The sequence below is a fragment of the Alexandromys fortis genome, unplaced genomic scaffold (assembly GCF_014885135.2).
Source record: "Alexandromys fortis isolate MF-2015 unplaced genomic scaffold, M_Fortis_MF-2015_v1.1 scaffold_216, whole genome shotgun sequence".
In the NCBI taxonomy this organism is placed as follows: domain Eukaryota; kingdom Metazoa; phylum Chordata; class Mammalia; order Rodentia; family Cricetidae; genus Alexandromys; species Alexandromys fortis.
The window spans coordinates 2,079,805-2,090,958 of NW_026068089.1; the positions used below are offsets into that span (position 1 = coordinate 2,079,805).

The window sequence follows — 11,154 nt, forward strand, 5'->3', positions numbered from 1 at the left end:
TTAGAGGGAGGGTAGATGCATCACCTAGGAAAGCACCCTCACAAAAGGGTGTGAGAAATAGAATTACCCTTTCTCTCCACCTCAGCAAATCTCATTTTCCGTCCTCAGCTTGGTTCTGAAGGTTAGGCCTTATGAAAGCTTAAGATGCTGCGGTTTTGAACAAAGCGCAAGAGCAGTGGGCTGTGGCGTTAACAGCTAATTATGTGCGAGCTCAGACAAGCTGCACCTTCTCTGAGGCTCGGCAGCTTTGCCTGCACGTGGGGCACACTCGACATGCCCCCCCCCAGGACCGTAGCAAAGACGGTGTTCATACCAGTCACTACTCTGACATGGTCTCCTGTGTCAGAGTCCATGTTAAGTGTTTTACAATGCCCTAGCGAATTCTCACAGCATCCCTACAAAATATTGTACAAATGAGCGAACTGAGGTTTAGGAAGGTAAAAAGGTAAACACTCTTGGCCAAAGTCAAGTGGTTATCAGGTGAGCAAATGATGGGTGTGCTGATCTGGGGACACAGGATTTAGGTAGTTGTTCTGTTGTTCTGTATGCTTATGATTAGACCTTACTGTCTGGAAGTGCAGCAACTATAGGCTCCCTCTGTGACCACCAGTCTTGAGGCCACAGTGGTAGGAAGACAGAAGGAAGGATGATCTCAGAGTGGTTCCCGAGGATTCAGCATCCTCTTTCCAATTGCAGAAGTACTGATTGTATAGGATCAACTGGTATCCCCACCCCCACGCCAAATGTGTGAATGTGATCTTACCAGGAGATCAGATCTAGTGCAGCCAAGTTCTGATCACCTGGGCGGCCAGCATGGCAAGGACACCTGTCACTCCATACACTTAGGCAAAGGTAGGGGGATCAGGAGTTTAAGGCCATATTCCTGTGTAGAGTGAGCTCACAGGCAGCCTGGGTATCCAGGGCTACATAGTAAGACCCTGACTCAAACAAACAACAAACCCTAGAGGTAATGCTTAGTAGCATCTTTCCTTTTTCTCCGACAATATACATATCACTAACAAAATTTTAATATCATAAAGTTTGGTATTTTGCATTTTCATTTAACATGGAATAACATTTTCTCATGCCATTAGTTTTGTAAACCGATTTAAAACTATTTTTATCTTGTGTGCATTGTTTTTGCCTGTATGTATGTATGTCTGTGAGGGTGTCAAATCTTAGAGTTATAAGACGGTTGTTAGCTGCCCTGTGGGTGCTGGGAATTGAACTTGGGTCCTCTAGAAGAGCAGCCAAGTGCTCTTAACTGCTGAGCCATCTCTCCAGTCCTGTACATCCATTTTTAATGACTAGAGTTTCCTCACATGGGTGAGCCGAACATAGTTTATCTAAGCTTCTATTATTGCTTCTCTAGTTTCCAGCTTTCCCAAAGATAAATAAGCAAGGGAACATTTTGCGTAAATATTTAGCCACATTATTTCCTGAAGACAGATAGCGTAAAAGCCGGGCAAATGGGAAGCATACTGGGAGACGTTTGATAGATACTATCACACTATTATCAAAAGGGTTCTACCTGAGGCAGCACCCTCACCGAGTCTCTCAGCTGTGCCAGTCTGGATAAATTTTGAAAAGACGACCGCACAGGTTGTTGTGTCCAGAGGGCTGCAAGGGGGAGTCTCGCGAGGACGCCGGTTAGCAGACCTGAGAGACGAACCCTGCGGGACTCAATGGGCCAGAGGGTGGGCGCTGGGAAGGAGGGAGGGCGCCAGCGGGAGGGAGGAGGGGGAGGGAGGAGGCCGCCGGACCCCGCCTCCCCGGCTCTCCGCTGGGCTCCGCACCGGCGCGCGAGGTTGGCCTAGGCGAGCCTCCGCCCCTTTAACAGGGACACTCCCCTTTAAGGCGGGCGCCCGCGCGCACCCGGCCCCGCCCTTCGGGGGCGCGCGCGGCGGCCGTCGCACCGGCTCCCGGGAGCTCACGTGCCGGCGCGGAGCGAAGGAGCCGGGGGCGCGCGGGCGGGAGGAGGGAGGCGCCGGGGGCGCGCGCGCGCGCTGGGCGCTGCTGGGCTGCGGCGGCGGTTACTATGGCGGAGTCGGCCGGAGCCTCCTCCTTCTTCCCCCTTGTTGTCCTCCTGCTCGCCGGCAGCGGCGGGTCTGGGCCCCGGGGGATCCAGGGTGAGTCCCGGGCCGGGGGGCGGCGCGGGATGCAGAGGGCCAGGCGAGGCCTCTCACCCGCCGTGGGGCTCGGGCGCGCCCCCTCCCCAGCCGCGCAATATGGCCGGGCGGGGGGCGCGGAGGGCCGGGGTGGCGGGGGTCAGCCTTGGGGACCCGCGCGGTCTTCCAGGCGGAGCCCGACCCGGGCGCTCCGGGGGTCGCGCTTCCAGCTCCCTCAGCTCCCTCCGCTCACAGCCCAGGCTTCCCCGAGATGTGGAGGTCCCCGGCTCCTGCCCTTCAGCACGTCCGTGTGAGGGGGGTTATTCCCTGCCAGCAGATGCTCCTGGGGGCGCCTTTTCTCCCGCCAAGATAGTGGGGTTCGGCAAGGGGGCTTGTTTTTCCGAGGTGACCTGATACCTAGAGCCGATACGTACTCTGGGCTACAAGGATAGGGGGGTCTCTAACGTTCCTTCAGCTTGGGGTGCCTCTACCCTCCCTCCCCTACCACCTTGATGTTCTCGGCACCGGAGTCACATTTCGCCTTCCTTGCTCACTCCCTTGGGTTCTGCAGGGCACCCCCCCCACCCTCGGATATCCATGCCTGTAGAAGCTGTTTGGAGGAAATGGGGCGAACAGGCCCCTAAACCTTTTTGGAGCTTGGCTTCCAACACTCCAACCCTGTGAAACCTAGTTTCCCAGCTGGTAATCTGAATCAAGGCGTATTTGTGTTTGCTTTCCTCCTTGCCTCCCCCACCCCGCCCCAGGGGGCCATTCAGTTAATCACTTTGAGTATGCTTTTCAGGTGAAATCCTGGAACGTCGTTCAGCTCCCCACCCCCACCCCAATTTAATTTAAAGACCCCACCTTTGCACCACCTCTCTGGACCTTGGTCAGTACTTTCACTGTGGCACACAGTGCCTCCTCCAGCACCCCACCACACACACACCCCTCACCTTCCAATCCCCAGGGCCTTGTGCGGGCCAGGCCCACCCCCACCTTTCCCACTACTGAGGTGTAGACGTTTCTGTGGGACACTCCACTGGCTGTGTTGTTTATGAGGCTTTGGGGGCTGGGGAGAGCACATGAAACCCTAAAATATTTCATTTGATAGTATTCTCAAGTGTGTCTTGGCATTGGGGTTGCAGATGAAGGTTATATTTGGCAGTTACATCGAAGCGATTATTGACCCACACACGGGTAATGGTGGGGCGGTTAGGATTATACTCATTGATCCCATTGGACAAAGCCTGCTGCTTTGACTTCTCAGCGGCCCCCAACCTTCCAGCAATGGGAGATCAAGTGTGTGTGGTGTGTGCCTGGAGCTTACACACACACACACCACACACACGATTCTCAGGTGGGTCTTGCTTTAGTAACAGACCCTCAGTAGACGACACCATGCTACTTTGGAGTCTCAAAAACAAGTTCATTATCTCCTGCTTGGATGTGTTGTCTCCCACAGTGGTGAGGCTTGTGCAGCCGGGTCTTTGTTCACCGGCTAATGCTTCTGTTAGGCACTGTGCTGTGTTCTTCATGTTGCTGCTTTGTCATAGGTAACTGTGCGGTGGAGACTGACAAACAAGCTGGAGGTGTACAAACAGAGCCTTATATTTGCGGGGAGAGAATGGTTTTCATAAGTCAGACTGTTTGCTGGGCCTTATGGGCCATGGTTTTGGACTATGTGACCGTGCTGTGTCTCCAGCAGGATAGTAAAATAAGGAGTCTGCATCTTCAGGTCTGTCATGTTATGTGTGTCTAAATAAACCTTTAAGCCCCTCCAGTGGGGTTAATATCCTGCCTCTAACATCTCCAGGATTTTGAAGCAGTCTTTCCCTACTGATTAGGTGTATCTCTCTGTGGGTTTTTCTTGTTGTAACATAGTTAAGACTGTTTAATTGGTAATCCAGCTGGTTCTGCATGTAGTAGAAGTCAGTGTGTTGTTTTTGTTTTGTACCTTACCTAAAATGAATGTTTGTTGGGGTGAGGGTGGGTGGGTATAACAGGGAACTGGATTCTTTTTTTGAATTCGGTTATGTGTCCAGCAAACATTCTCTGAGGCCTTTAAACTTGTTGGCCAGACACTGCAGTTTTTTCCGGGACACATCCAGTTGCCAACAGTGCATGCTACAGAGACCACTGTTGCAAAAGGCTTGAAGTGAAACGTCACTTCTGGGAAAGTAGAGGCTGGGATAACAAGAAGTTGATTTTTTCCCTCCCCTGCATTTCCTATACAGTGCTCCTCTGTGTGGGCTGGAGAAGTGGCCCAGCCAGGCAGTTCTCATGCCTGGGGTGTGGACACCGTGTGAGGGCAGCAAGAGATAGGTGTTCTTCTATTAATTAATGAAAACTGGCCTTCGTACACAGCCTGTGATAAGGGGAGTGATGTCACCCTAGAAACAGCAGCCATTTGATAGGTGTGTGTGTTTTCAGCCCTCTCAGGAATTTTCACATTAGTATTATAAAATGTAAAATTAAGTTAGGAGAAGAACATGACATTTTTTAAAGACAAAAGCAGCAAGAGAGAGGCATGTGAGGTTCTGACAGGGACAATATGTGTTTCTGTGAGCAGCCCAAAAATGTAATCCCAATCCCAGCCTTGGAACTTTGTTAAGTGGGCATGGATTTGAGGTGCAGTGGAGGAGAGCTCCTCTGGAGAGAAAGGGAGCTCTGATTAGTTTGTTCCAACAGCTCCTGGGGCAGATGTGATAAAGCATATTAAAATGGCTACTCCGGTTAAAGGTTAGAACCAGATGGAGGGAGGAGGCTGGCGCTCGGCACCTTGGTCTCCTTATAGGCTGTCCTTGAACAAGTAACTGTTACTGCCTCAGTTTTTCCTCTGGAAATAAGAAAATGCTGTATGTCACTCTTATTGGGACATTTGTGAGCTGACTTACTGATAGCCAGTTGGCAGGGAGGTATTTTTAGACAGTCTCTGACTTCAGTGAAGAAGCAATGTTGGGTTACTTTTTATCTTATGGGGCAGAATAACATACTTTGATTGATAGACACACCACATGTCAGTGTGGCTCATTTCTTATTTTGCTTTTTGGTAGCCAGGGTTCATATTTCCTCGAGTTGATTTCTGCCTTTGGCAGGCTTTTTTCCTCATAGGCCCGGCAGCATACCTGGGCTAATCAAAGACAGGCTGAGGGAGTGACCTGCTTTAGGCTTTATTGGTTGGCAATGTTATGCAACTCTGGGTGTGTTTATGGTACTATGTAAATGTTACATAAGAACATGGAGGCTGAGAGGTGGCCAGGATGGCAACTGTGAACACAGGAAGGTTAGACCGAGGACTCCATCCGGGAAGACCTTGGGAGTCTGCAGGCAGTAGGGGAAGAAGCTGTACTTTATTTTCCTCTAAACCCCTTTTAGATGATTGTGCCTTTCAGGGGGGACTGCTGTGTTATAAATAGGTTTATTCTCCACCGGTGAGCTAATTGTAACCTTGCTACCAAAATATGATTCAGTAAAGAGGCACTGGGAGAGGAGGGACATGCTGCTGCTTTCAGCATGCCCTGTCGAGGCTGCTTGTTGCATTTGGAACATGAGTTGAATTGTGTTGCGGTCTGTTCTCATAAGTACCCAGGAGTGCAGGGTATCGCGGGGGAAATGGAATTCCCAGCTCAGGGCACTTTAGATCCTATTTATTTATTATTTTTGTTTTTTTCGAGACAGGGTTTCTCTGTGGCTTTGGAGCCTGTCCTGGCACTAGCTCTGTAGACCAGGCTGGTCTCGAACTCACAGAGACCAGGCTGGTCTCGAACTCACAGAGACCAGGCTGGTCTCGAACTCACAGAGATCCGCCTGCCTCTGCCTCCCAAGTGCTGGGATTAAAGGTGTGCGCCACCATCGCCCGGCATGATCCTCTTTATTTTTGAAGGATAAATTAGAATATTGCTATGGTGGCTGTATGTCAATTTTATTCGCTCTTTCTGAAGTTTGCCTAAGAACAGTAGTCAACAGTAATTCTGGGATCCTGCCTCTTTGTGCTGAGTTCTTGTGCTTCCTGGTACGGGGGCGGTATCTCCTTGTGTCCCCCCTCCCCATATTTACAGAGTCCTGGCCATCCTCCTCACTGAGCTTACAGTGCTGGCTGTGTAGCAGGTATCCTTACCCCAGTCCCGCCTAGACTGGGGATGTCACTGGCACTTTGGCTTCTGCGTCTGACTCGAATTTCTCTGTTTGCTCGAAGACCTGCTCTGTTCTGCTCATCTCAGTGCTCCTACCCCATGCATGGCTTACCCTGCGCCTGGACTCCGGCAGTGCCATCTCCGCCTTTGCCTGCTGTGCCCGCTTGTCTACCTGCTGGCTTCCATACAGGATAAGTGGAGCATGGACACCGGTGTTCCTGAGAGCAGCCTCCTTCCCCTTCTCTAGAGTTTGGTTTAGCCGGGAAAGTTTCCATTTCAGCGGACCTTGCCCTCTCTGGATGGCAGGGGTAGTATCTCTTGAGGCCATGTGGTCACTTTTTTTGAGGGGTTGGGGGGCGTGGTTTTTGAGACAAGGTTTCTCTGTGTAACCTTGGCTGTCCTGGAACTTGCTCTGCAGACCAGGGTGGCCTCGGACTCTTAGAGATCCACCTGCTTTTGTCTTCTCAGTTTGTGGTCGTCTTTTTTTCTCTTCTTCTTTCTATCCAGTCTGAACCCTGCATTTGTCCTACTGAGTACTTTGAATTTACATAATGAAAATACAAATATCGCATTGCCCTATTATTTACATAGTTACATATAGGGGATTTCTGTGTTCATTCAGTTGGGTATGTTCCTAGAACAGCTTTGGCATGAGGAAATAACACACAATAATGAACAAAAGTTCCCAAATGCCCACTGTTGTGGAACTTAACATCACTGTGGCTTAAACTAAAAATAAATAAGTAAACACAGTTACTGGCTGAGTGCTCTGAGGAAGATGGGCTGGAGTGTGCCCAGTGCGGCCATTCCATCCTCTGCTTCACTGTGCACTCTGCCTGGTAGTTACAGTTGATAAGTGGCCACTGACACTGCTAATCCGTCAGAGCCATTGCTCCCAGGGAAGTACAGGGTTAGGTTCTTGCAAGCCTTGATCATAGCCTCGTCATCAGGTGAGCCAGAGATAACCATGTGTTCTGCATAGACACACTATTTAATACACATTATTGGTGCTTGGAACTTCAGCAAAAACGTAACTCTTGCCTGAATCAAGCTTACCTAATGCATCATTCTGTCTAAGGCATATCACTGTCTTCTTGTGCTTGAGAACACCAGACACCACTTCAGCACTGTGCTTGGGGACTGTTTTACATAAAAAATCAACAAAAGTATGGCACTAAATATACTGCCAAGAGGACATGTGTTTACAGTATGAGAGCCGAAGGAAAGCAGAGTGTCGCCTTGTTTGACCTCCACTGGGAACATGTGTGTTGGGCTGCTCAAGTCTTACTGCTCTGTGCGTGTCCTCGAGTGGCCAGGAAGACTGTAAGTGTTGTGTTTTGGGGTTACAGATAACTTTTAGCAAGTAGACAAAATCATATGAATGGAATCAGAATAATGATGTTTAATTTCATTAGTTAAACAAATGTTCTAGAGATAAGTTACATCATGTAAAAATTTAAGGTCTTCTTTTTGTGTGTATGTGTATGGTTTATGCATATATGTAAGCAGGCACACTTGTTCATGCATGCATGTATGGAGACCAGAGATTGATGCCAAGTTTTTTTCCCCATCATTGTCCACCTTATTTTTGGAGACAGGTTCTCTTGGATAGATTAGCTGGCCAGCAAGCCCATGGGGGTCTGACTGTCTCACTACCACATGCTTTCTCAGTCCTTGGCGCTTATGTGGGTGCTGCGAGTGCTGCGGTTCTGGACTTAGGTTCTTATGGTCGCTCAGGGACGAACCATCACCCTAGTCCCTGAGGGCTGATGGTGTCACTGCACCTGAATTTTTGTTGTTGTTGTTGGTTTTTGGCAGTGCTGGGGATGGGATCCAGAGTCTCATGGATACTGGTCAAACACTATATTCCCAGCCCCCAGAATTGTAATATACACCTCGAAGTCCTGTAAGTAGATAAGCATATACACATCGAATATATTGTTGGTGCACAGATTTTATTAGCACTTGGTGAACATCCCCAATGGACTAGACATTAGCAGGATGCCTACCTTCTGCCAAATGAGATGGACAGTGGACAGCTAAGGGGCTTGTGCTTCCTGTAGCCACCCTCTGTCTCCCACAGAGTCCTGGGACTTGATGTCTATCCACCTGGACCCAGTCAGTCACCCTGGTGACACCATCACCAATACTGTTGATGTTGGTACTACTTGGGGATTTGACAGTCAGTTGATGTTCAGGTAGATGGGCTTGGTGTCATTGAACCTGCCCTTTAAAGACTGATTCTCAGTCCATTGCAGAAAAGAAATTAGAGATTGATTCTCCATCTGGCTTGGAAGCAAGCAGCCACGTTATAAGTTTCCCGTCACAACAGGCATGTGGCAGTGAGACAAGGAGCTGAGAGAGTGGTCCTTTTCTTATAGTAGGGTTTGAGTCCTTGCCAGGCAGTGGATCTAGCAAACAACCATTAAACTTGGAAGAGGACCTCATCGTAGAGGAGAATTTTAGCTGACACCATCTTGCTGTGCTTGGACTCTGACCTGTAGAAACTGAAATAGTAGAGTTTTTTGTACATGTGTGTGGTGAGTAAGACAGCAGTGGGTAAAGTGAAACAATAGGAGAAATAACGCAGGATGGGCTTGAGGATGTGGCCCAGTAGCTCAGCATCTCTATGTGAAAGTGCTTGCAGTGATGTGGTAGCATATCTGTACTCTGAGCAGCCAGGAGGCTGAGGCTTAGAATTTATATGGAGGGAAAATGGGATTTATGGGCTTTCCAGGTTAACTTGGGTCAAACTGACCCGAGGAGTTTCTAAGAATATGTGGAGGAGCCCCTTTGCCCTCAGTCGTCAGGCATTGTCTTACTATGTGTTTGTATATTGCACTTAACACTCATAGTCATAAATAAGATTGCATCAGTGCAGCCCCGTGCATGCCTGGCCTAGAGCTGAATTAAGGGGAATATCCTTGCCTTTTAGCAGTTCGTTCGCTTGTTGGAATTGCAGAGAACTGCAGGAGTTAGGAACCTCCTCATGCACTAGGGTGATGGTGGCAATAAAAGCATCTCTCGTAGAAGTGCAGCCCCTGGGCACTGAGCTGGCTCCAGGTTGTTCACTCCTGTGCCGCTGGTCTTTGTGCTTGAGAGGTGACCAGTGCTTGGGTGGTAGGACTCTAAGATGTGTGCTCTAAGTGCTGGGCTCTGCTGAGGTGCTTCTAACCCAGCTACTGCCGCAGTCTTCCTCTGCCTTCTCCTGCTGCAGATTTTACCCGCTCTGTCCCATGGCCCTGCTGCTTCCATGCATTTCGAGGCTCAAGTGGCCCTAAGATTGGCATCATCAATCTCATCTGGCCCTGGTCTTCTTGTTGCCCTTTTCACTAGCTGGAACCTTAGCACTGTTGTTGGCATTGTCATTTCAGTGTGGGCCTAGTGTGCCTTGTATTTTCATGGCCCCAAGCCCTTCCTGTCTCTTCTCCTTTTCCAAGATAAATATAATATTCCCAGGGAATTCCATCCTCCTGTGTTTTCCTGGTCAGCACCTTTCCTTATGGTAGTGTTGGGGGGCACATTGCTTGGGGTTCTGCTCCTCTGACCTTCAAACAGTGGGTCTTTCAGCTGGACATAGAACCTTGTGGATTTTAAGTACCTAATTTGTTTAATTGAATTTGTTCTTTTCCATCCTCTCAGTAAAATCCTAGGTAAATAATTCCAGTTCTGTCTTGCTATAATTTATTTCCTGATATATTTTTAATCATTTTTTAAATATCATGGATATTTTGCCTGCATGTCTGTATATGTACTTCAGCTGTGCCTGATATCTTTGGAGGCCAAGAGGGTGCCAGATCCCCTGGAACTAGAGTAACAGATGGTTGTGAGCTGCCGGGTGGGTGCCGGTAACCAAACACAGGTCCTCAGCAAGAGCAGCGGTGCTCCTGTGAGCCATCTCTCTAGCTGGCCCCTTGTTCTATTTTATTTTGCTTTATTTTGTTCTAAATCCCAGCCACTCAGAGATGCTGTGGCTATTTGTGAATTATCTGGACATAATAATTTCTCTTCTTACCTCACCTCTCTGATATCTGTGTGTGATATTACATATTTGTTTTATTGCAGCCAAATTAACTTAATGTCAGCCTCATTAGTTTCTCCTTCTTGGTTGATTTTTGTTTGTTTGTTTGTTTGTTTATTTCTTCTGCATTACTCTAGTTGGCAGAAAGTCATCCCTTGCTCTTCTGCCTCACAAGTGTAAGGTTCACTGCTCTCTGCTTAAAGTATAGTAAATGGGTGAGGAAGAGAACGCCCGTGATAAATATCCCCCTGTTCTAATGAGCCAGAAGTGTGTCTACACAAGTGTAGCCAAAACAAACAAACAAAAACCCACTTGCTCTCTGTGTTTGTTATAAACTAAGTTAAGGAGAATAAACCAAGTTACTGAATGTCTAAATACAGCAGCTGAGTCTGCGTGTTTAGGTCTGGGAGCTTTGCACATGTTCGCTCCTAGCGATGTCTGCTTAGTTTGCACTTGCGTTCTCCTGGGCAGCAGGTGGGCCCTGTGTGAAGTTCAGGTATTTACCATCGTCATAAATTAAATTGCAGTGACAGGTCTCCTTAGCATAAACATCAAACATCTCTTCTGAGTGAGAACAAAGCTTTCATTCTCTACACCCGAGGCTTAAAGTTGAACTTGTTTGAACAGCTCTCTAGGGTTGGGTTTGTCTCCTAGCAGATCTCAAAAAGGGCTGCTCACAGAATGGTGTAGTGTGGGCCTGGCTTTCCAGACACCTTTCTCTTATGCAAACTCCATCCAAGATCTTTTCCAAGTCTGGAATTAAATGCCAAGTTTATCAAGTGCCTTTATTGTTAAACAGATGGGGTTTGCCCCCAGTACAAAAACTGCCTTTATTGAGTCAGGTACATTTTTTTCCATAAGTGCTTTTTTTTTTTTTTTTTTTTTTACCAGC

General features: G+C 48.4%; 1 protein-coding gene across 2 annotated transcripts in view; it reads left to right on the forward strand.

Moving 5' to 3' along the window:
- Positions 1-1,921: 1,921 nt before the first annotated feature.
- Acvr1b (activin A receptor type 1B) overlaps positions 1,922-11,154 on the forward strand; it is a 38,897-nt gene continuing 29,664 nt past the window's right edge. The window contains exon 1 of one of the 2 annotated variants that reach the window (XM_050122467.1): positions 1,922-2,129. In XM_050122467.1, coding sequence (XP_049978424.1) covers positions 2,039-2,129 — 91 coding nt within the window. In that variant the 5' untranslated portion in view covers positions 1,922-2,038. The remainder of the gene's footprint in view (positions 2,130-11,154) is intronic. The other variant, XM_050122466.1, reaches the window with a different exon arrangement.